Source organism: Leopardus geoffroyi, chromosome D1, assembly GCF_018350155.1.
Source record: "Leopardus geoffroyi isolate Oge1 chromosome D1, O.geoffroyi_Oge1_pat1.0, whole genome shotgun sequence".
NCBI classification, from domain to species: domain Eukaryota; kingdom Metazoa; phylum Chordata; class Mammalia; order Carnivora; family Felidae; genus Leopardus; species Leopardus geoffroyi.
In genome coordinates, this window is record NC_059329.1 from 111252562 (window position 1) to 111275463 (window position 22902).

General features: G+C 57.6%; 1 protein-coding gene across 1 annotated transcript in view; it reads right to left on the reverse strand.

Moving 5' to 3' along the window:
• Nucleotides 1–22902, reverse strand: part of CPT1A (carnitine palmitoyltransferase 1A) — a 58993-nt gene that overhangs the window by 13061 nt on the left and 23030 nt on the right. The window contains 12 exon segments of the mRNA XM_045486192.1: nucleotides 1120–1284; nucleotides 2750–2866; nucleotides 5732–5837; nucleotides 6718–6906; nucleotides 8968–9163; nucleotides 11472–11559; nucleotides 17964–18071; nucleotides 18726–18760; nucleotides 18763–18802; nucleotides 19245–19382; nucleotides 22205–22252; nucleotides 22255–22308. Of these exon segments, the coding sequence (XP_045342148.1) occupies nucleotides 1120–1284; nucleotides 2750–2866; nucleotides 5732–5837; nucleotides 6718–6906; nucleotides 8968–9163; nucleotides 11472–11559; nucleotides 17964–18071; nucleotides 18726–18760; nucleotides 18763–18802; nucleotides 19245–19382; nucleotides 22205–22252; nucleotides 22255–22308 (1284 nt within the window).

The window sequence follows — 22902 nt, forward strand, 5'->3', positions numbered from 1 at the left end:
TGAGAGAGTGAGCGAGCACAGGGGAGGGGCAGAGAGAGGAGGGGGCAGGGGATCCGAAGAGGGCTCTGTGCTGACAGCAGACGGCCGGAGGCAGGGCTCGAACTCACAAGCCGGGAGATCATGACCTGAGCCGAAGTTGGACACTTAACCGACTGAGCCACCCAGGCGTCCCACCCACCTCTGACTTGCCTTGGGTACTGACCTCCTTCCAGCTTCTTGCCTGATCTTGGGTCAGCTTCACTAATTTCTGTTGCTGCCGAAAACATTTCATCCAGTTGTGTTCAAATGGGTTACTGTGGAACCGAGTGTTCCCTTAGGAAAACCTCTGTATTGGAAAGCCCTGTATTTTAAAGCCCTGACACTGCATGTTTATGGGCAATGTGCGTTCATCAGTTTAAAAAAAAAAATCAAGCTCATTCATCCTAAGATCCAGTTATCCTATCTTTCAGCCACTTACTCCATCAGACAGAGAGCTCAGCTCCCCTATGGCTGTGCTTCCGTCCCACCGCTTCGGGTGAGTACATTATTTGGGAAGAGAAAGCCTCAAGATGTGACCGTCTCTGTTAAGGACTACGGTAGAGTCGGGGCGCCTGGGTGGCTCAGTCGGTTAAGCATCCGACTTCGGTTCGGGTCACGATCTCGCGGGTCGTGGGTTCGAGCCCCGCGTCGGGCTCTGTGCTGACGGCTCAGGGCCTGCAGCCTGCTTCGGATTCTGTGTCTCCCTCTCTCTCTGTCCCTGCCCCACTCACGCTCCGTCTCTGTCTCTCTCTCAAAGAGAAATCAACATTAAAAGAACTATAGGAAAGTCGATTTTAAGTACAGTTTTGGCCTGTGTGTTCTAGTTTATCCGAGGTCAACATTACCCCTCGCTGTCCCGCATCTGTTTCTTTTCCTGAGTTTACCACCCGGGAGGGGGCTCCGCTCACCAGGCGTCCCGTCCCGTCGGCGGCAGAGGCCCTGGACTGGGACGCGCGGGCAAGACCCAGCAGGCTGTGTTCCGCGCCAGCGGCTGCCCCCCTGGGACAGGTGTCTCGCCTTCCCCACCCACGGGGCAGACGGCCCTGGGCACGTTTGCGTCCAGGACCCCACAGGGCTCGCGACAAAATCCCAGGCTCGTACCCTGTAATGCGCCAGCTGGAGCGCGAGCTGCACAAAGGCGTCCGGGCTCGTCCGGCACTTTTTGATGAGTCCTTTGCCGAAGGTGTGGAACGGGAAAGAATGGAAATCCACGTCGTTGGCCAGAAGGCTCGCGCAGCTCAGGGAAGTCTCGATCACCTCCTGACACTTGAGGGAAAGGAGAGCGAGGTTTAGTCAATGGGGGAGGGCGGAGGGGTTACCGACGTACCCCGAAGCCACAGGGTTGGTGCCCGAAAACACACCCCGTTTTCCTCTCGGCTCTTTCCAAAGTGTTACCCAGCAGCTGTGCTTTGTTAGCAACACGGCACCCCGCTCGCCGACCAGTGGCGGGGTGGCCCCGGCAGGAGGGACGCCGGTAGGAGATGGGGGCTTCCTGGTCTGAGCGGGACCCCAAAGGCCATTTCGAACAGCCCGAGTTTTGTTTTGTGAAACCCATCGCGGCGACCGAGGAACCGGTTTAAAGCAAGAAACGGACCGTGGTACAACCACACGATACAAACGAGCGACCGGGCCACGGAATCACACGGAAGAACCGTAAATGCGTGTTACCGAGCGAAAGAAGCCAGCTTGAAAAGGCCACGTACGACAGGATTCCACAAACAGGACATCGTGGACAAGGCAAGATGTGGAGACCGGGCCAAGATCAGCGGTCGCTGGGGGCTGGAGGGGGGGTGGGGAGGGACGAACAGGCAGGGCACAGGTCTCTGGGCAGCGACATGACTCTTGGGATGCTGTGCTGGTGGACACAGGTCACCACGCACCCGGCTCATCAGTGATGCGTTCGCCACTGAGAGTCAACCCCCACGGCGACGCTGGGCTCCGGGTGACGGTGACACGTGGGTGCAGGCTCACGGGCTGTGACGGACGCACGGCCCTGGCGGGGACGTGGGTAGTGAGGGAGGCTGCGTGCGTGTGGGGTCGGGGAAGGGGGACAGGAGGGATCTCAACGGACTTTCCGCTCACGTCTGCTGTGAAACTCAAAAGGCTCTAAAAGTTAAATCTACGGACACGTTTTAAATAAATGCCGACCGACTTGGTCGGGTGACACGTTTCGGTAAAGGCTACCTTTCTCTGGGGAGCACACCCCAGCTCCGGGGACACAGATGCTTGGGGTACAGCACCAGATGTGGTGTTTTCTACTTCGACAGTTATTTCCCGAGGCCCGGGAACTCCTGCTCGGACTAGAGGAACTGGAATGTGCTATTTCCACCCCTAAAATCCCTTCCCCGCAAACGCTTCCTTCCAGCGAGTGGACTGCACCTGAGAATCTTGAAGAGACAAAAATTGTAAGGGAGTGATCTGGAGTACTTCAGCCCTGGAGGAAGGGACTCAGTTTCCCACTTTTTCACTGTGACGTCCAGCTAGGTCCGAGCTGGAAACGTCGCCGACCATCTCCGCCAAAACCTCAAGCAGAAGAACTACCTAGCGGGGCCCCTGAGACAGCGGGAGCTGGGGCAGCCCCACGGCCCCCCTGGAGACGCCCGCACAGACAAGGTTCGGTGTCCGCGGTCTTCGGCTGGGCTGGCACACACCCACCAAGTGCGCGTGGACAGTGCGGCTGTGAGAGCTGGAGCTCGTCCCCCACCCCGGGTGACGGATCGTTCGGACTCACTTCCTCCGGGATGTCCCACTGCAGCCGGGTGGGGTACGGAATGTTCGGGTTGGGGTCGCCCTTGCAGTGCCCATCCTCGGCATAACCCAGCTGAAAGGAGTCAGTGGCCAGGACGTACTGTCGCAAACGAAAAGATACACATGTCAAGTGAGGGAAGATCATCGTGGCCGACGGTGTTACGTAAGACGTATTTGAAATGACATCCGACGGAGACGGATCCTTGTTCTCTACAGAGATGCGATTGACACGTTAACAAGAGTCACTCCTGGGGTGTGCGGACTTCACACCCTCGGCACAGCCACCTGACGTGACCGTTCCTATCTCCACTCCAGGAGCGGGGAGGAAAACGGACCTTGTGGGCTGGTCAGGAACACAGTCAGGAGTTCAAGCCCCAGGTTGGGGGTAGAGATTATCTAAAAATAAAATCTTTATGGGGCACCGGGGTGGCTCAGTTGGGTGAGCGTCCGACTCTTGATCTCAGCTCAGGTCTCGATCTCAGGGTCATGAGTTCAAGCCCTACGTTGGAGCCTTCTTAAAAAAATAATCATAAGCCACTCTGGAGAACAGTGTGGAGGTTCCTCAAAAAACTAAAAACAGAACTACCCTACGACCCAGCAATTGCACGACTAGGCATTTATCCAAGGGATACGGGTGTGCTGTTTCGAAGGGACACTTGCACCCCAATGTTTATAGCAGCACTATCGACAACAGCCGAAGTATGGAAAGAGCCCCAAATGTCCATCTATGGATGAATGGATAAAGAAGATGTGGGATATATATACAATGGAGTATTTACTCAGCAATCAGAAAGAATGAAATCTTGCCATTTGCGACTACGTGGACGGAACTGGAGGGTATTATGCTAAGTGAAATTAGTCAAAGACAAATATCATATGACTTCACTCATAGGAGGACTTTAAGAGACAAAACAGGTGAACATCAGGGAAGGGAAACAAAAATAATATAAAAACAGGGAGGGGCACAAAACATCAGAGACTCTTAAACACAGAGAACAAACGGAGGGTTGCTCGAGGGATATTGGGTGGGGGATGGGCTAAATGGGGAAGGGTCAGTAAGGAGGACACTTGGGATGAGCAGTGGGTGTCACACGTAGGGGATGAATCACTGGGCTCTACTCCTGAAATCATTATTGCAGTAGATGCTAACTACCTTGGTTGTAAATGTAAAAAAAAAAAAAAATTAAAAAAAATAATCAAAATAAAACCTTAACAACAACAACAACAAAGACCACATGTTGTAGGAGTCCGTTTCTATGAAATGCCCAGAACAGGCAAAGTGACAGACAGAAAGTAGATTTGTGGTTGCCAGGGATGGGGCGGAGGGAGTAGGGAATGAAAATATGCTAAAATTAGGTAATGGTGATGGCCGGACCACTACTTTGTAAAACACAAAACCCAGTGAGTTGTGTACTTTAAGGAGGTAAATTTCATAGGACGCGAATTATATCTCCATCAACAATAACAAAAACATTTCTTTAAAGAGGAACCCCAGCACTCCGTGAGCTCCCCAGCGGGGGAGGCAAAACACAAAGAAACAAACAAAAAACACCCGCCAAGCATCTGAGCCGCTCTGCATCGGAGCCCCCAGAGTGTCCAACATGCTGAAATTTCAGAAATACAACGGACAGCAAAATGGATTCAACTCTGACCTGATTTTTTCTTAACTGCCTTGGCACAGTTAGGCTAGCTCTCATTCTAATTTGGCCTGGGCCTCCGAGACAAGAGAGCAGATCAGATCCCGTCCACGCGGGGAGGCCCTGGGGCCCCCGTCCAGTCCCTGGAGCCACCGGCCATTCTGTCAGCTGACGGTAACAGTTAAACGCCAGCACTGACATCGGGGCGCCTGGGAGGCTCAGTCGGTGAAGCGTCCGACTTTGGCTCAGGTCGCGATCTCACAGTTTGTGAGTTCGAGCCCCGCGTCGGGCTCTGTGCTGACAGCTCAGTGCCTGGAGGCTGCTCCGGATTCTGTCTCCCTTTCTCTCTGCCCCTCCCCTGCTCACGCAGTCTCTGTCTCTCTCAAAAATAAATAAACATTAAAAAAAAGAAAATTGGAAAAAAAAAAAGTTACCTTGAGCGTCATCAGACCCAAGTAATACAGAATTTCTGAATCAAGGCCACTGTTGACAACCCTGGAATTTAGCAATTTCTTTAAACAAGAACTGTGGTGGATGAGTTAAGTAAGCAAAACCTTCCTTGGGGGCACCGGGAGGCGCTCAGGCGGCTAAGCGACGGACTCTTGATCTGGGCTCAGGTCACGATCTCACAGTTCATGGGTTTGAGCCCCGCATTGGGCTCTGTGCTAATGGCACAGAGCTTGGTTGGCATTCTGTCTCTCCTTCTCTCTCTCTGCCCCTCCCCTGCTTGTGCTCTGTCTCTCTCTCTCTCAAAATAAATAAATAAATTAAAAAAAAAAAAAAGTCATTAAAAAAAAGAAAGCAAAACCTCCCTTCGGTGATTCACGCCAACAGTGAAAACAGTTCAAACCGTTCAGGGAGAAATGACTTTTTAAAAATTAAAGAAACTGGCAGGGCCAACCCAACACCACATTTTATTTATTATTTTTTTTCTAATGTTTTCTTCGTTTTTGAGAGAGAGAGAGAGTGTGAGCAGGGGAGGGGCAGAGAGAGAGAGAGGGAGACACAGAGTCTGAAGGAGGCTCCAGGCTCTGAGCTGTCAGTGCAGAGCCCGACACGGGGCTCGAACCCATGAACCGCGAGATCGTGACCTGAGCCGAAACCAAGGCTGAGCCACCCAGGTGCCCCATTAAATGTGTTTCTACCTAAGGAACATGAGTTGTAGGAGGCGAGGACACGAAGGGCTTTTGTTGGGCTACTGGTGACTTCCAGTGCCCACACGCGTTACGAAGCATCGTGTCATCAGACGAAAACCACACGATAGGACGTAGTCTGGGGTCTGGATTTGCAACAACTCCCACATCCCAGCTGGAGCTGCAAAGGCTCACCTCCCACAGGTGCCCGATGATGGGCGCGTCGGCCCAGGAATGTTCTGCATTCATGCCCACCTTCCCGTTTTTGAAGACGATGAACGTGAAAGACTTATCGAACCACCTGCGGGAAACAAAAATTACATGTTTTATTCTGGGTGGGCTCCTGGGCCCCCGCCCCTCGACAAGCTGCTCCTGAACCTCTGTGGACTGATAAGAGCGCACGTTGGACTCTGAGGCCAGTCGCTTCTCTGTATCAGACACAGATGTAAGCATTTGTGCGCTGGAGACCGGCAGAATAGAACGTGTTATTCTGACATGAACCAGCCCACAAGGCAATTGCCAAAGACACAGGAGGCCACGTGCCCGCACACCCCCGCCCCGGGCCGAACCTTGTCCCCGGGGGCAGGGCAGGTAGGACCTTGCTTCACAGACAAGGGACAGGAGGCTCCAGGACGGTCACCATCAGTGAGCAACAGGTCAGCCCCGTCCACCTCCTTCCCCTGCCTGGTCCCAGGCACCAGCAGCCACGCCTGTCACCACTACCGTGACGGGTGGTCACACACAGAAGGGGTTAGGGTCTCAAGTCTGCCGCTTAAGCTGTGTGTGTGTGTGTGTGTGTGTGTGTGTGTGTGTGTGGAAAGAAGAAAGTCAAGAGTTGTGCTTTAAGTTTCTTTGTTTATTTTTGGGGGGGGGAGGGGAGAGAGAATGAGAGGGGGAGGGGCAGAGAGAGAGGGAGAGAATCTCAAGCAGGCTCCGCGTCATCAGCGAAGAGCCTGACGTGGGGCTCGAACTCACGAACTGCGAGATCCTGACCTGAGCCAAAACCAAATGTCGGATGCTTAACGACTGAGCCCCCCCCGGGCACCCCTAAAGAGTTGTGTTTTACGTGAGCCTTATTCCTCAAGAGCGGAGATACCGGAGGCAGGTGCGGTGACACGTGACGTCCCTCCCAAGCTCGCAGGCGAGCTACGGTCCCTCGGGAGGGCGGGGAGGTGCAGTACCTGTCATAACACCTGCCGTGGAGGAGGGACTTGGCGTAGCAGTCCATCGACACATCCGGGTCTTGCTGCCTGTACCCCTGCTCAGTTTCATCCAGCGTCACGAAGAACGCGGCCTTTTCCACGGCGTCGAGAGACTGCTTATTTTTCCCGCGGCCAAAATAGGCCTGGCGACACTTGGCCCAGGGGACTCTGAAATCAGAGTTCGACGGAGGTAAGCCCGCGGCAATGCAGGGACCTCTCCTTACCCGTGACGTTCAAAATGACAGCGTTTTTCCCAGTTGGCTAGGAATCGAAGGGGACTCACACACTTAGGATTTTGTGGGTACGACTGCCCGCGGGTGGCTGTGCCGTTTGCGGGCAGGAGTTCGGCGCGCACCTCCATTCGCAAACTGCCGCACGTGCGACAAGAATACAGGCTGGCCCGTGAGCTCAGCCACCGCGGGGCAGTGACCCCGAGAAAGCGCCCCTCGCGCCCGCACCAGGGTCCCATCCCGGAGCAGTTCTGGAGAGGAAGTCACCGCAAGTGTGTGACCGCCACCTCGTCCCTGTCCTGGCTCCCTGGTCAACGCGACCGTCCCCATTTTTCAGAGGGGGAAACTGAGGCACAGAGACGTGGTCACAGCTACTTTGTGGCGGGGAGAGCTTCAAACCCAAGTCCCGCCCAAGTCCGTGCTGCGAACGACCCCGGGACACCCCCGGGACAAGAGGCGCCCCCGGGAGTGCAAGTGAAGGGACTCTTCTCCCCCACCCGCCTCACGGGAGCTACAAGCAGCCGATGCGACGCCCACTTCCTGAGAGGCGCCCCAGCCGTGGCTGCTTGGACTGCTCCTGGGCCCCCTCAGGTCTGCCGCCCCACCCACCCTTCCAGGTCAGGGTCACCCCGTCTGTCTCCCGCCCTCTTCTCTCCCCGGCCCAGACAGCTCTCGTCAGTGTCTGCCAGGGGACAACGGTGACAAGGACATCTACTCCGCACCTGGTGCAGTGCGAGGGGGCAGGAAGGTGACAGGCCGGCAGACACGCTCGGCGTCCACACCGGGGGCTCCGGGAGGCGAGATGGGGGAGCTCGGGGCCGGGTGCCCGCTGAGCCCCGTGGGGGGTGGGGGAACCCCAGGAAGGCCTGCTCCGTGGCTGCACTGCGCCCGCCTGCCATCCCGCGCACTGACGCTCACGGGCACGTGGGACGGGAGCTCGTTCCCCAGGACGGACCGTCCACTGCCGTTCCTCACAGCCCCATCGAACCCAGCGATGACCCAACGCTCCCGGGGCTTCTGGGACCGAGCCTCCCCTGCTGCTCAGGCTGCCGTTCCAGCCGTCCCTGCCGGAGGACCCCCTTGCCTGCAGGAGCCCCTGGGCCAGAAGAATCTCGCAAACGTGCTCGGGGTGCCCGGTGGCCCCTTCAACAGCAGAATCGAGCCCAAACGTAGTCGGGCACACAGAACCCTCTCCGCCTTGTGTTTCCGGCGTCCCCGACCCCCTCTGCAGCTCCCTGCACGGATTGTGCAGAGCGCTCCCTGGACGCCCCTGCCACTTGTCGGGCCCGCTGCCACCCTCCGCGTGCTCGTGCCCGGGCATCTTCCTCTTCTCTGAGAAGGGTCACTCACCACCTTGCTGCCCTCGCAGCTGCCACATCGCCGGAAGCCGGTGCTGGTCAACCAGGGACAATACTGCCCCCTGGTGACAGCGAGCCAAGTCTGGGCAGTTGTGTTCATTGCCACTAAGTGGTTGCTGCTGGTGTCGGGGGAGGGGGGAGGAGCGGGGGGCGGGGGGAGGATGCTGCTTAACATCCCCACGCACGGGCCAACGTCCCCACCGGGACACAGATTTCTCCAGCCCAATGTGTACACAGCCGAGGCTGAGAGACACTCAGCTCTGTTTCCGAGCTAATTCCTTAAGTAAACAGAAGCCTCTGAACGATCTTTAGACGCGGCAGGAAATTTATCCCTGACGCGGAGGCCTTGGTTTAAACTTGTCCCGTGTCCTAAATTAAATACGCCCGCGGCCGCACAAAACAGGCTGACTCCTCTCCGTCGGGGGCCCCGGTCCCAGTGCGGACGCAGGCCCACCCATGCGCACACGCGGCCTCGGTGACCCACCAGCGGGGACGGGGACGCTAGGCTCTGGCCCCGCCCCACCGCCAGCCGCAGGTCGCCCACGGGCACCTGTCCTCCGGCTGAGCCCCCGGGGAAGGGAGAGAACCACGAGGAGTCCCCGCAGCCCCCAGGCACCACCGGGGTCGCAGACACCGCGCACCTTTCTCCCGCGGTGAGGGCCGCCAGCTTGGCCTCCCCGGGCTGGGGCTCCGAGGGGTCGTCCAAAATCCTCTGCATCTGCTGCTCGATTTCCCGGGGCTTCAGCAGCCGGCCGTCGTGATAGAGCCAGACCTTGAAGTAACGGCCTTTGTGGAACACGACGACGTGCTTGCTGTCCCTTATGTGCTGGATGGTGTCTGCGGCGGGACGCGGGGCGAGACACAAAATCCAGAGGCGTGAGGTTACGGGACAGGAGAGAGGCACCCCCTGCTTTCCTGCGGCACCAACCCCTCGTCCCGCGTCCCCCCAGCTCGGCTCGTCCGTCCAGTTCTCAAGCGTCTCGAGAGTCCGTGTGGCATCAGACTGGAGAGCTCTGGGATCGCACGGGTTTCGCTCTGGCTCAGCAGCTCTGCTCAGTCACTCAAGGGACGTACCATCCTGGGCCAATGACTTAAGACTGCTGAAGGCTTTCTACCTAGAAAACCCCTGAGGGCCCCAGGAAGAAGTGGCGTGGACGGGGACACCTGGGGGGGCTCAGTCGGTGGAGCGGCCGACTTCGGCTCAGGTCACGATCTCGCGGTCTGTGGGTTCGAGCCCCGCGTTGGGCTCTGGGCTGACAGCTCGGAGCCTGGAGTCTGCTTCGGATTCTGCGTCTCCCTCTCTCTCTGCCTTTCCCCCACTTGTGCTCTCTCTCTCTCTCTCTCTCTCTCAAAAATAGACAGACGTTAAAGAGGTGATTATGTTAAAACATGGTAAGATGAACCTTAGCCCCGTATGACTAGGATACTTATAGGAAAAGAGCAGGACACAGACACACACAGAGGGACCACCCACAAGGACAGAGGACTCGGGAGGACCGGGCCCTGCCCATGCCTGAACCTCCAGCTTCCGGCCTCCCGCACCAGGAGGCGGTGAATGTGTCTTTAAGCCACGCTGTCTGTGATCTGTGACCACGGCTCTAGAAACGAATATACTCCGTAACCAACAGCCCAAAATACACACTTAAAACAACAAAAACAATAAAAGACTTAGGAATAACTCTGTCAGATGAGGCCCAGAACCCTGGCAGAGAAAAGCACAGCAGCCCCCCACCCCTGACCCAAGAGGGGTACGTTCCAAGACCACCCGCCCTGCCGAGTGGGTGCCCGAAGCCGGAGTGTACTGAGTTCGAAACCCACTTCTGGCTTTTCTGTTTTACATACCTACGATCCTACGATAAAGTCTGATTTATCAACTAGCCGCAGGAGGTTAACAATAACTAATGATAAAACGGGACAAATGCAGTACATGCCAAGGAAGGTTACGTGAACGTCGTTTCTCTCTCTCAAAATACCCTGTCCTCACCCTTCGTGTCATGATGTGATGTGGTAAAACGCCCACGTGGTAAAAGGACGTGAGGCGAGGGACAAAGGTGTGACACAGGGTGAGGCTGATGTTCTAGAGGACCACGTGCTTCCCGCACGGCGGCTGGCCGCGGATAGCCGAGACCGCGGAACGCGAAACCGCGGACAGGAGGGGGCAAAACCGTAGGACGCTTCATTAAAATCACTTTTACAAACACTATTAGGGGCAACTGTTCCAAAACTGCTTTTTGCTGGCCCGGCCACTTTTCGCAGCAGTCTGGCCACGGGCCACCCGAGTCCAGAGCGTGAGAGAGACAGGGGCTGACTTTCTAGCCAGGACGCCCCACGCCGGGGGAACAGCAGGTACGCTGCTCGAGTGACTTTTCAGAAAGCTTCCGAATCCCGGGTCCCAGAAAGCAGAGTCCAGACGGAAGCCCACCCAGAGGGCAGCTTCTGCGTCCAAGGACCCCCGTGCCCAGCACCAGGGGACCAGTTACCGCCCAGGGCTCACAGTCCGGAAGTACCCGGCTGTCACAACACCCCCTCTCCCCCCACGCCAAAGCCGATCAGCTTGGGACTCTATATACGACCAGCTTCAAAGGCAGCAATGGGTCCGTTAGGATGGCCGCCGTGAGGTCTACACCGGGTCTGGTTCGTCAGGTGAGAGTGGCAGGTATTTCCTCCCGGCACGGCCACCCGGAGGCTCAGTGGCAGCACAGCCTGAGCTGTGGCCCGGCAGGCCTGGGACAGTCCCGGTGATGCCACGTGTTCCTTTCATTCTCGAGGGTGCCCCAGCTAGGGCGGGTGATGTGGCCGCCCTACGCTCTGGGAGGGTGGGTGGGGGTCAGCCGTCCCGGCTCAGGTTGCTCCCGGTGGGCACAAGCCCGCGTGTATCGCACGTGGGCCAGAGCAGACCGCCCCTGAGGGAGCCAGAGGAAAAAGAGGACACTCCTGCCCGGATCTGGAGCAGACTCCCTGTAAGACGCCTTCAGCCCAAGAGAAACTCAAGTCCGAAGACAAGCCACACGTCCGGTCAACGCAAGGAATGTTCCCGAGCCCGCATTCTCACAACCTCAGGAGGGGTGGGCACGAATCACTGCACTGTCATTCCACCGCCTCCGTGTGGAGCGAAAGTGCTGCTTCCGGAAGGAGCCCCACTCACCCGTCTCCTCTCCCGGGATCCGCGAAGTATTAAACATCCGCTCCCACTGAGCGGAACAGAGCGGGACTGTGGATCCCAGCAGCAGAATCTGCAACAAAAGTATGTTTCAAACAAGTAAGAATTCCATGGTGGGGGGTGGGGGAGGAGCAAATTAAATGCTGAATTTGTGGGGCACCGGGCAGGCTCAGCGGGAAGGCCGTGCAACTCTTGATCTCGGGGTTGTAAGTTCGAGCCCCATGCTGGGGGTAGAGATTACACAAAAGAATAAAAAAAGAAAATCTTTAGGGGAGCCTGGGTGGCTCAGTCGATTCAGCAGTTAAGCGTCTGATTTCGCCTCAGGTCATGATCTCGCGGTTCATGGGTTCAAGCCCCGCACCGGGCTCTGTGCTGACAGCTCAGAGCCTGCTTCTGATTGTGTCTCCCTCTCTCTCTGCCCCTCCCCTGCTCACACACACTCTCTCTCTCCCAAAAACAAACAAACATTAAAAAAAACTGAAAAAAAAATTTTGAAATGCTGGATTTGTTTTCCAAGTGCACAGGGCGTTTGACTTAATCCCTTGCAAACTCTGCAAAGAGCAGCCTTCCTCTGGGATGCCGACCTTCACCGCAAAGCAAAGCTTGAACTGTGCCAGGGCTTCCGGCATCTTCCTTCCCAAGTAACATGTTCTGATCGGTCATTTGTAAACTGACACTTTCAACCAAAGGCGTATTTAAGAAAGAAATGCCTGGGTGGCTCGGACAGTCGAGTGTCCTACTTTGACTCAGGTCAGGATTCATGCTTTGTGAGTTCAAGCCCCGCATTCGGCTCTGCACCGACAGTGTGGAGCCTGCTTGGGATTCTCTGTCCCCCTCTCTCTGCCCCTCCCCTGCTTGTGCTCTATCTGTCTCTCTCGAGGGGAAGGGGGAAGGAAAGGGGAGGGGAGGGGAGGGGAGGGGAGGGGGAGGGGAGGGGAAGGGAAAGGGAGAGGAAGGGAAAGGGAAGGGAAAGGAAGGGAAGGGAAGGGAAGGGAAGGGAAGGGAAGGGAAGGGAGAGGAAGGGAAGGGAAGGGAAGGGAAGGGAAGGGAAGGGAAGGGAAGGGAAGGGAAGGGAAGGGAAGGGAAGGGAAAGGAAAGGGAAAGGGAGGGGAAGGGAAGGGAAGGAAAAGGAAAGGGGAAGGGAGGGGAAGGGAAGGGAAGGGAAAGGAAAGGGGAAGGGAAGGGAAAGGGAAGGGAAGGGAAGGGAAGGGAAGGGAAGGGAAGGGAAAGGGAAGGGGAAGGGAAGGGAAAAGGAAGGGAAGGGAAAGGGAAGGGAAAGGAAGGGAAGGGAAGGAAAGGGGGAAGGGAAGGGAAGGGAAGGGAAAGGAAAGGAAAGGAAAGGAAAGGAAAGGAAAGGGAAGGGAAAGGGAAGGGAAAGGGAAAGGGGAAGGGAGGGGAAGGGAGGGAAAGGAAAGAGGAGGGGAGGGGAGGGGAAGGGAGGGGAGGGGAGGGAAAGGAAAGGGGAAGGGAGGGGAAGGGAGGGGAAGGGAGGGGAAGGGAGGGGAAGGGGAGGGGAGGGGAGGGGAGGGAAGGGGAAGGGAGGGGAAGGGAAGGGAAAGGGAAGGGAAAGGAAAGGGAAGGAAAAGGAAAAGGGGAAGGGAAGGGAAGGGAAGGGAAGGAAAAGGAAAGGGGAAGGGAGGGGGAAAGGGAAGGGAAGGGAAAGGAAAGGGGAAGGGAAGGGAAAGGGAAGGGGAAGGGAAGGGAAGGGAAAGGGAAGGGAAGGGAAAGGGAAGGGAAGGGGAAGGGAAGGGAAGGGAAAGGGAAGGGAAGGGAAAGGGAAGGGGAAGGGAAGGGAAGGGAAAGGGAAGGGGAAGGGAAGGGAAGGGAAAGGGAAGGGAAGGGAAAGGGAAGGGAAAGGAAGGGAAGGGAAGGGAAGGGAAGGGAAGGGAAGGGAAGGGAAGGGAGAGGGAAGGGAAGGGAAGGGAAAGGGAAGGAAAAGGAAAGGGGAAGGGAGGGGAAGGGAAAAGGGGAAGGGAGGGGAGGGGAGGGGAGGGAAGGGGAAGAGGAAGGGGAAGGGAAGGGGAAGGGGAGTGGGGAAGGCAAGGGAAGGGAAGGGAAGGGAAGGGAAGGGAAGGGAAGGGAAGGGAAAGGGAAGGAAAAGGAAAGGGGAAGGGAGGGGAAGGGAAAGGGGAAGGGAGGGGAGGGGGAGGGGGGAGGGAAGGGGAAGGGGAAGGGAAGGGGAAGGGGAGTGGGGAAGGCAAGGGAAGGGAAGGGAAGGGAGGGGGAAGGGGAGGGGAAGGGGAAGGGGAGTGGGGGAGGCAAGGGAAGGGAAGGGAAGGGAGGGGGAAGGGGAGGGGAAGGGGAAGGGGAGTGGGGGAGGCAAGGGAAGGGAAGGGAAGGGAAGGGAAGGGAAAGGGAAGGAAAAGGAAAGGGGAAGGGAGGGGAAAGGGAAGGGAAGGGAAAGGAAAGGGGAAGGGAGGGGAGGGGAGGGGAGGGAAGGGGAGGGAAGGGGAAGGGAAGGGGAAGGGGAGGGGAAGGGGAAGGGGAGTGGGGGAGGCAAGGGAAGGGAAGGGAAGGGAAGGGAAGGGAGGGAGGGGGAAGGGGAAGGGAGGGGAGGGGAGGGGAGGGAAGGAGAGGGAAGGGAGGGGAGGGAAGGGGAAGGGAAGGGGAAGGGAAGGGGAAGGGGAGTGGGGAAGGCAAGGGAAGAAGGGAAGGGAAGGGAAGGGAAGGGAAGGGAAAGGGAAGGAAAAGGAAAGGGGAAGGGAGGGGAAGGGAAAGGGGAAGGGAGGGGAGGGGAGGGGAGGGAAGGGGAAGGGGAAGGGAAGGGGAAGGGGAGTGGGGAAGGCAAGGGAAGGGAAGGGAAGGGAGGGGGGAAGGGGAGGGGAAGGGGAAGGGGAGTGGGGGAGGCAAGGGAAGGGAAGGGAAGGGAGGGGGAAGGGGAGGGGAAGGGGAAGGGGAGTGGGGGAGGCAAGGGAAGGGAAGGGAAGGGGAAGGGAAGGGAAAGGGAAGGAAAAGGAAAGGGGAAGGGAGGGGAAAGGGAAGGGAAGGGAAAGGAAAGGGGAAGGGAGGGGAGGGGAGGGGAGGGAAGGGGAGGGAAGGGAAGGGAAGGGGAAGGGAGGGGGAGGGGAAGGGGAAGGGGAGTGGGGGAGGCAAGGGAAGGGAAGGGAAGGAAGGGAAGGGAGGGAGGGGGAAGGGGAAGGGAGGGGAGGGGAGGGGAGGGAAGGAGAGGGAAGGGGAAGGGAAGGGGAAGGGGAGGGGAAGGGGAAGGGGAGTGGGGGAGGCAAGGGAAGGGAAGGGAAGGGAGGGGGAAGGGGAGGAGGAAGGGGAAGGGATTGGGGGAGGCAAGGGAAGGGAAGGGAAGGGAGGGGGAAGGCAAGGGAAGGGAAGGGGGAAGGGAAGGGAAGGGAAGGGAAGGGAAAGGGAAGGAAAAGGAAAGGGGAAGGGAGGGGAAAGGGAAGGGAAGGGAAAGGAAAGGGGAAGGGAGGGGAGGGGAGGGGAGGGGAGGGAAGGGGAGGGAAGGGGAAGGGAAGGGGAAGGGGAGGGGAAGGGGAAGGGGAGTGGGGGAGGCAAGGGAAGGAAGGGAAGGGAGGGGGAAGGGGAGGGGAAGGGGAAGGGGAGTGGGGGAGGCAAGGGAAGGGAAGGGAAGGGAGGGGGAAGGCAAGGGAAGGGAAGGGAAGGGAAGGGAAGGGAAGGGAAGGGAAAGGGAAGGAAAAGGAAAGGGGAAGGGAGGGGAAAGGGAAAGGGAAGGGAAAGGAAAGGGGAAGGGAGGGGAGGGGGAGGGGAGGGAAGGGGAGGGAAGGGGAAGGGAAGGGGAAGGGGAGGGGAAGGGGAAGGGGAGTCGGGGAGGCAAGGGAAGGGAAGGGAAGGGAAGGAAGGGAAGGGAGGGGGAAGGGGAGGAAAGGGGAAGGGAGGGGGAAGGCAAGGGAAGGGAAGGGGAAGGGGAGGGGAAGGGGAAGGGGAGTGGGGAAGGCAAGGGAAGGGAAGGGAAGGGAGGGGGAAGGCAAGGGAAGGGAAGGGAAGGGAGGGAAGGGAAGGGAAAGGGAAGGGAAAAGGAAAGGAAAGGGGAAGGGAGGGGAAGGGAAAGGGGAGGGAAGGGGAAGGGAAGGGGAAGGGGGAAGGGAGGGGGGAAGGGGAGGGGAAGGGGAGTGGGGAAGGCAAGGGAAGGGAAGGGAAGGGAAGGGAAAGGAAAGGGAAGGAAAAGGAAAGGGGAAGGGAGGGGAGGGGAGGGGAGGGAAGGGGAGGGAAGGGGAAGGGAAGGGGAAGGGGAGGGGAAGGGGAAGGGGAGTGGGGGAGGCAAGGGAAGGGAAGGGAAGGGAAGGGAAGGGAAGGGAGGGGGAAGGGGAGGAAAGGGGAAGGGAGGGGGAAGGCAAGGGAAGGGAAGGGGAAGGGGAGGGGAAGGGGAAGGGGAGTGGGGAAGGCAAGGGAAGGGAAGGGAAGGGAGGGGGAAGGCAAGGGAAGGGAAGGGAAGGGAAGGGAAGGGAAGGGAAGGGAAAGGGAAGGAAAAGGAAAGGAAAGGGGAAGGGAGGGGAAGGGAAAGGGGAGGGAAGGGGAAGGGAAGGGGAAGGGGAAGGGAGGGGGAAGGGGAGGGGGAAGGGGAAGGGGAGTGGGGAAGGCAAGGGAAGGGAAAGGAAAGGGAAGGAAAAGGAAAGGGGAAGGGAGGGGAGGGGAGGGGAGGGAAGGGGAGGGAAGGGGAAGGGAAGGGGAAGGGGAGGGGAAGGGGAAGGGGAGTGGGGGAGGCAAGGGAAGGGAAGGGAAGGGAAGGGAAGGGAGGGGGAAGGGGAGGAAAGGGGAAGGGAGGGGGAAGGCAAGGGAAGGGAAGGGGAAGGGGAGGGGAAGGGGAAGGGGAGTGGGGAAGGCAAGGGAAGGGAAGGGAAGGGAGGGGGAAGGCAAGGGAAGGGAAGGGAAGGGAGGGAAGGGAAGGGAAGGGAAGGGAAAGGGAAGGAAAAGGAAAGGAAAGGGGAAGGGAGGGGAAGGGAAAGGGGAGGGAAGGGGAAGGGAAGGGGAAGGGGAAGGGAGGGGGAAGGGGAGGGGAAGGGGAAGGGGAGTGGGGAAGGCAAGGCAAGGGAAGGGAAGGGAAGGGAAGGGAAAGGAAAGGGAAGGAAAAGGAAAGGGGAAGGGAGGGGAGGGGAGGGGGAGGGAAGGGGAGGGAAGGGGAAGGGAAGGGGAAGGGGAGGGGAAGGGGAAGGGGAGTGGGGGAGGCAAGGGAAGGGAAGGGAAGGGAAGGGAAGGGAGGGGGAAGGGGAGGAAAGGGGAAGGGAGGGGGAAGGCAAGGGAAGGGAAGGGGAAGGGGAGGGGAAGGGGAAGGGGAGTGGGGAAGGCAAGGGAAGGGAAGGGAAGGGAGGGGGAAGGCAAGGGAAGGGAAGGGAAGGGAAGGGAAGGGAAGGGAAGGGAAGGGAAGGGAAAGGGAAGGAAAAGGAAAGGGGAAGGGAGGAGGGGAAGGGAAAGGGGAGGGAAGGGGAAGGGAAGGGGAAGGGGAAGGGAGGGGGAAGGGGAGGGGAAGGGGAAGGGGAGTGGGGAAGGCAAGGGAAGGGAAGGGAAGGGAAGGGAAAGGAAAGGGAAGGAAAAGGAAAGGGGAAGGGAGGGGAGGGGAGGGGAGGGAAGGGGAGGGAGGGGGGGAGGCAAGGGAAGGGAAGGGAAGGGAGGGGGAAGGCAAGGGAAGGGAAGGGAGGGGAGGGGGAAGGCAAGGGAAGGGAAGGATGAAACGACATGACGTGACACGACGGGGCGCCTGCGTGGCCCAGTTAAGTGTCCAACCTCGCTCTCGGCTCAGGTCTTCATCTCAGGGCTTTGAGTTGAAGCCCCTGCGCTGGGCTCCCTTCCCTGCAGGGCATGAAGAAGGAAGGAACACCTCGACCCTCTTGAATAATTTACCAGCTTAACCATTTTCCTGCACAAGCAAGCAAGGGCTTCTTCCAGGGCTGATTATGGGACTAAAGCACAACGAACGTACATCCGTTTAGGATACGCACGGAGAGTTAAACCTCAAAATAATTATACAGAGTGAAAGAAGAGAGACAGAGAGACAGAGAGACAGAGAGACAGAGAGACAGAGAGAGTGTCCACTGTAGGATTCCACCTGCACAAAGCTTTGGAAAATGCAGGCGGCGGTTACCTGGCAGGTGACGGAGAGGCTCAGCGAGAGCACAAGGCCCCCAGGGGAATGTCTGGGGTGACGGCTGTGTTCACGGTCCTGACTGTGGTGACGGTTTCAGGGGTACATTCTAGAAATTCATCAGAACCTATCAAACCGCATGCCTCACGTACGCGCACCACGTCAACAAAGCCGCTTAAAAAGAATTTTCTAGGGGCACCCGGGTGGCTCAGTCTGTTAAGCCTCTGACTCTCGATTTCGGCTCAGGTCATGAGCTCACGCTTCGTGAGATCGAGCCCCGCGTCGGGCTCTGTGCTGACAGCTCGGAGCCCGGAGCCTGCGTCGGGTTCTCTCTGTCCCTCCCCCACACGTGCACGCGCTCTCTCTCAAAATAGATACACAAACACAAAAAAACGAAACTCTTAAAGAGCAGTGTGCTTGCGTACCGGCTTGATCTCCTCCCTGTCTAGTCTCCGTCGGTACAGCAGGATGGCGTGGATGGCGTTGCCGGCTCTCGCCGCCTGGATCTGCGTCGGTAAGACGTACAGCAAATCCTGGAAAGGTGCACACGGCACAGAGAACATTCGCAGGAGGAGACAAGTTGCCGTAACTACACAGGAGGGCGTCACCTGCTCTGATAGAAAACAAACCGAAACCCCGCCTCCTACGCTTTGCCGGTTTTATTTCATGTTTCACGGGGAAAACGAAAGGAAGGGAAGGACAAAGCAAGAGACAAAGAATGAGGTTGGCTAGTTATTACGGGTATTAAATGCCAGTTCTCAAAACCCCCCGTTTTCAGGGGCTTCTCACAAATGAATGGCGTGTGCCCTCCCAGGCCATCGATGTCGCAGAAGACAGGGAAAAAAAAACCCCAAGAGACCCGGGAAGGACACACGGGGCTTGGTCCCCTGGCGCCTTAGGGCAGCGAGGGAGGAAGCCGTGCGCCTGGCCCACCAGGTCGCTAAGCGCAGCAGCTGGGCAGGGACACGGGCCCTCAGGCTGCTGTGGCACGACCCGGCGCCCAGGGGTGACAACGGGGAGAGGGCACGGGCCCGAGAGCATTTTCTGCTGTCCTCATTTCTCCGCGGTGGCTCGGGGCAAACACAGAGACGCGCACGCAGCTTTTGGGCGCGGAGGGCAGGTCCCCGGGGACGCGGACGGAAGCCCAGGGCCAGCGGGAGCGGGGACAGGCGCTCCCGGCCACTCACCATGGCGTAATAGTTGCTGTTCACCATCAGTGGCCCCGGCCCCGCAGGTAGATGTATTCCTCCCACCAGTCGCTCACCTGTCGGGTGCACACAGGGCAGACCGCTGGTGAGCTCAGCAGGAGTGACGCAGACTGGCGGGGCCCGGGGCGGGGGGCAAGGACTGCTCTGGGGGACTCCTGCCACACTGCTTCGTGTTGGGGCGCGTGTGTGCGTGCACACAGGAGCCGGGTGGGTGTGCGAGTTCCACACCCTCATAGCCGGGGCCTCATCAAAACGGAGCGCGACCGCCCCCCCCCCCCACCCCTGCCACTGCCCCCCAGCCCCCCCAGCCCCGACTTGCGGCCTCATCGTCGGGTCTGTCCGATCACAGTTAATGTCTCCTCCACATCCCATCTCGGCTCACCCGCCAGGAGGCCCCCTCTTGCGGCCACACACGGGGGAGCCCGGCTTCGTGGCACGGACCCGTGTTTGCACACGAAAAACTCGGCCCCGAGAACGACGGTGTGCGTGAGCACTCACGTAGTTTGTAGCCCACCAGGACTTTAGCTTGAGATACCACTGCAGTTTTGGTCCGAGACTGACGGCAAAATCTTGCGCGAGAACCGTCATGCGTTTGAAGTCTGATTCCTTCATGAGCGGCTTCACCGATTCCAGATACTGGGGTTGACGAAAAGCACATAAGCCAAGTTAAAATGCACGGGCCCCTCATCCGTGCCTCACAAAAAACCGTAAACAGATTTCAAAGGTTTTAAAAATCTTCCCCAAGTGGGGCGTCTGGCGGGACTCAGTCAGTACAGCGCGTGGCTCTTGATCTCGGGGTCAGGAGTTCGAGCCCTGCGCTGGGTGTAGAGATTAAAAATAAAATCTTGCGGGGCGCCTGGGAGGCTCAGTCGGTTGAGCGTCCGACTTCGGCTCAGGTCACGATCTCGCGGTTCTTGGGTTTGAACCCCGCGTGGGGCTCCGTTGCTGACGGCTCCGAGCCTGGAGGCTGCTTCGGATTCTGTGTCTCCCTCTCTCTCTGCTCCTCCCCCACTCATGCTCTCTCTCTCTCTCTCTCTCTCTCTCAAAACTAAACATTAAAAAAAATTAAAAGAAAAGAAAATCTTGGGGCGCCTGGGCGGCTCAGTCGGTTAAGCGTCTGACTTTGGCTCAGGTCATAATCTCATGGTCTGTGAGTTCGAGCCCCACGTCGGGCTCTTTGCTGACAGTGTGGAGCCTGCTTGGGGACTCTCTGCCTCTCCTCTCTCTGCTCCTCCCCGACTCCTAAATAAGTAAACCAACTTGAAAAGAACAAAAAAAAGAATGAAAACAATTATGAAAAACAAAAACAAAAAAAGAAGGGAGCTTGGGTGGCTCAGTTGGTTGAGCATCCGACTTCACCCAAGGTCACGATCTGGCAGTTCATGGGTTTCAAGCCCCGTGATGGGCTCGCTGCTGACAGCACAGAGCCTGCTTTGGATGCTCTCTCCCCCTCTCTCCCTGCCCCTTACCCACTCCCGCTCTCTCTCTCAAAAATAAACGTCACAAACAAACAAGAAAGTAAAGCCCTCAGTTTTACAGGAAACGTTTCACTGTGCCAATATTGTCTGCTGAGGAAAACAGCTTTGAGGCAGCAATGAAATCTCTAGAAATCTCCTTGAATGTTTAAAGATGGGGCCCCATTGCTGAAACCAACCGGCTGTTCGAGTTTATTCAAAGTGAGATGTGCATTCGCGGAACTGAAAACAACACTGAGAATAAGCTCGAGCCAGTCACCAGAACCACAGGTGTCGCTAGGCCCGTCCTCAGGGGAGGGCACACGAGAGCAGAGAGGAGAGGGGACTCGAAAAAGCCAAGAGAAACTAAATGACTAAGCCTGGATTCAAAACCCAAGACATGTTTTTAAATGTTTTCATTTATTTTTGAGACAGAGAGACAGAGCATGGGCAGGGGAGGGGCAGAGGGAGAGGGAGACCCAGAATTGGAAGCAGGCTCCAGGCTCTGAGCCGTCAGCACAGAGCCCGACGCGGGGCTCGAACCCACGAACCGCGAGATCATGACCTGAGCTGAAGTCGGACGCTCAACCGACGGAGCCACCCAGGGGCCCCAGAAGCCAAGACGTTTTTAAAGTGGGGCCACAGGAGAGGCAAAAACCGGTTGCGGTGGGAACATAGGCGCCGAGGAAACCAGTACGGCTGTTCCTTGACAAGTTAAACAAGAAATCCTCCTGATCCCGTGATCCCAGTGCCAGGCTCGTGCCGAGAGAACCGCAAGCAGGTGCCTGAACGAAAACGAAAACCAGGGGCGCCTGGGTGGCGCAGTCGGTGAAGCGTCCGACTTCAGCCAGGTCCCGATCTCACGGTCCGTGAGTTCGAGCCCCGCGTCGGGCTCTGGGCTGATGGCTCAGAGCCTGGAGCCTGTTTCCGATTCTGTGTCTCCCTCTCTCTCTGCCCCTCCCCCGTTCATGCTCTGTCTCTCTCTGTCCCAAAAATAAATAAACGTTGAAAAAAAAAATTTTTTTTTTAAAAAAAAGAAAACGAAAACCATTCACGACAACCAAAAGGTGGAAAAAAACTCAAATGTCCATCGACAGACGCATGGATGAATACAGTGCGGTCCGACCATATAGGTGGATAGCATCCAGTCATCAAGAGGAATGACAGACTGAGGGACACATAAATCTCAACGGTCTAAGAGCCGGGCGCACACGACATATCACAGGATTCCACTTACAGGAAACTTCCAGGACAGGCAAACCTAGAGACAGCCTAGTGGGAGCCGGGGGGCTGGGGCGTAAAACGGGTTATGATGCTCACAGGCATGGGGCTTTGGTGACGGAAAGTTCTGGAACTAGACTGTGGTGGAGGCTGTGCTAAGAGAATGTACTCGATGCCACACAACTGCACACTTCAAAGTGATTACAACGGTCATGTTTACGTTCCATATACATTTTTATCACAACGTAAAACGCTAATCACGTAACAGACCGTCGGACTAGATACTTGGGACAGATCTGTACAGCATGTGAATTATGGCTCAACGAAACTATCTAAGAAAAACGTTGTGAAGCCGTTTCTCTAACAAGGGTGATACCTTTTAAAAGACACCTAATACGGGGGCAACCGGGTGGCTCGGTCGTTTGAGCATCTGACTTCGGCTCAGGTCACGATCTCAAGGTTTATGAGTTCGAGCCCCGCGTCGGGCTCTGTGCCAACAGCTCGGAGCCTGGAGCCTGCTTCGCATTCTGTCTCCTCTCTCCACCCCCGTCCTGCTCATGCTGTCTCTCTCTCCCAAAAACAAATAAACATTTAAAAAATTAAAAAAAAAAAAAAAAAAGTAAAACATGTAAACACACGCTGATACATCAGAAAGGAAAAGATCTCCCACAACAGCCAGACAAGTCGTGACCCAACGATGGTAAATTAACCCGGTCACAAAGCGGAATCCCAGGACACCTGCACCTCGGAGCGGGCGTCACAGCGAGCTGAAGCCACGCTTACCCTGTTCACAGTATCCTGGACCGCAGGGACCGGCAGGCGTGGCAGAGAGACGTCTGGAAGCTGTACAACATGGGCTTGCGGCCTGAAAAGATCTTGACCATGCCCTTAAAAACAAAAAAGGCACGTTTTAAAACGTGAGACCGTGTTAAAGATGTGAAACCAGTTCTCAAGCGTAGACGACTTGCCGACTAGTTACAGACGTTCTGCGGTGGCCTGTGTCCCCTCTGGTCTGTTTTCCGCCCCCAGGCACACAAACAAGCAGGGAAGCCCAAACGAAACCCAGGCTGATGAAAGCCCAAGTCTGACAGATGCCGCGAGGGGCCCGGGACAGGACCCCTTCTTGGGCGCCCAGATTCTGCTGTCTGCACCGCTGCATGCGGGCCCGTGTCGGTCAGCTGGTTCTGCGAGGCCCTCGGGTTAGGGACTGGCTCAAAACTCTGGCAACGGTGACGAGGGGCTGGACCGAGAAGCCTGGGCTCGAGCCAACCCCAGGAGCAGCGGTGCGGCCCCCCCTCAGCCACCGCCAAGCCCAAGGGACAGCACGCACCTATCTGCCTATCGGCCCTCGCTTTCATCTGGAATGATCTAACCTTGGTGTCGTAACTGGTCATCTCCTGTGGACCAGACCTCAAAGGCTCAAGGGGGGCGCGGGGGGGTGGCTGGGACTCAACTGGACATGACCAGAATGCCATCGTGGG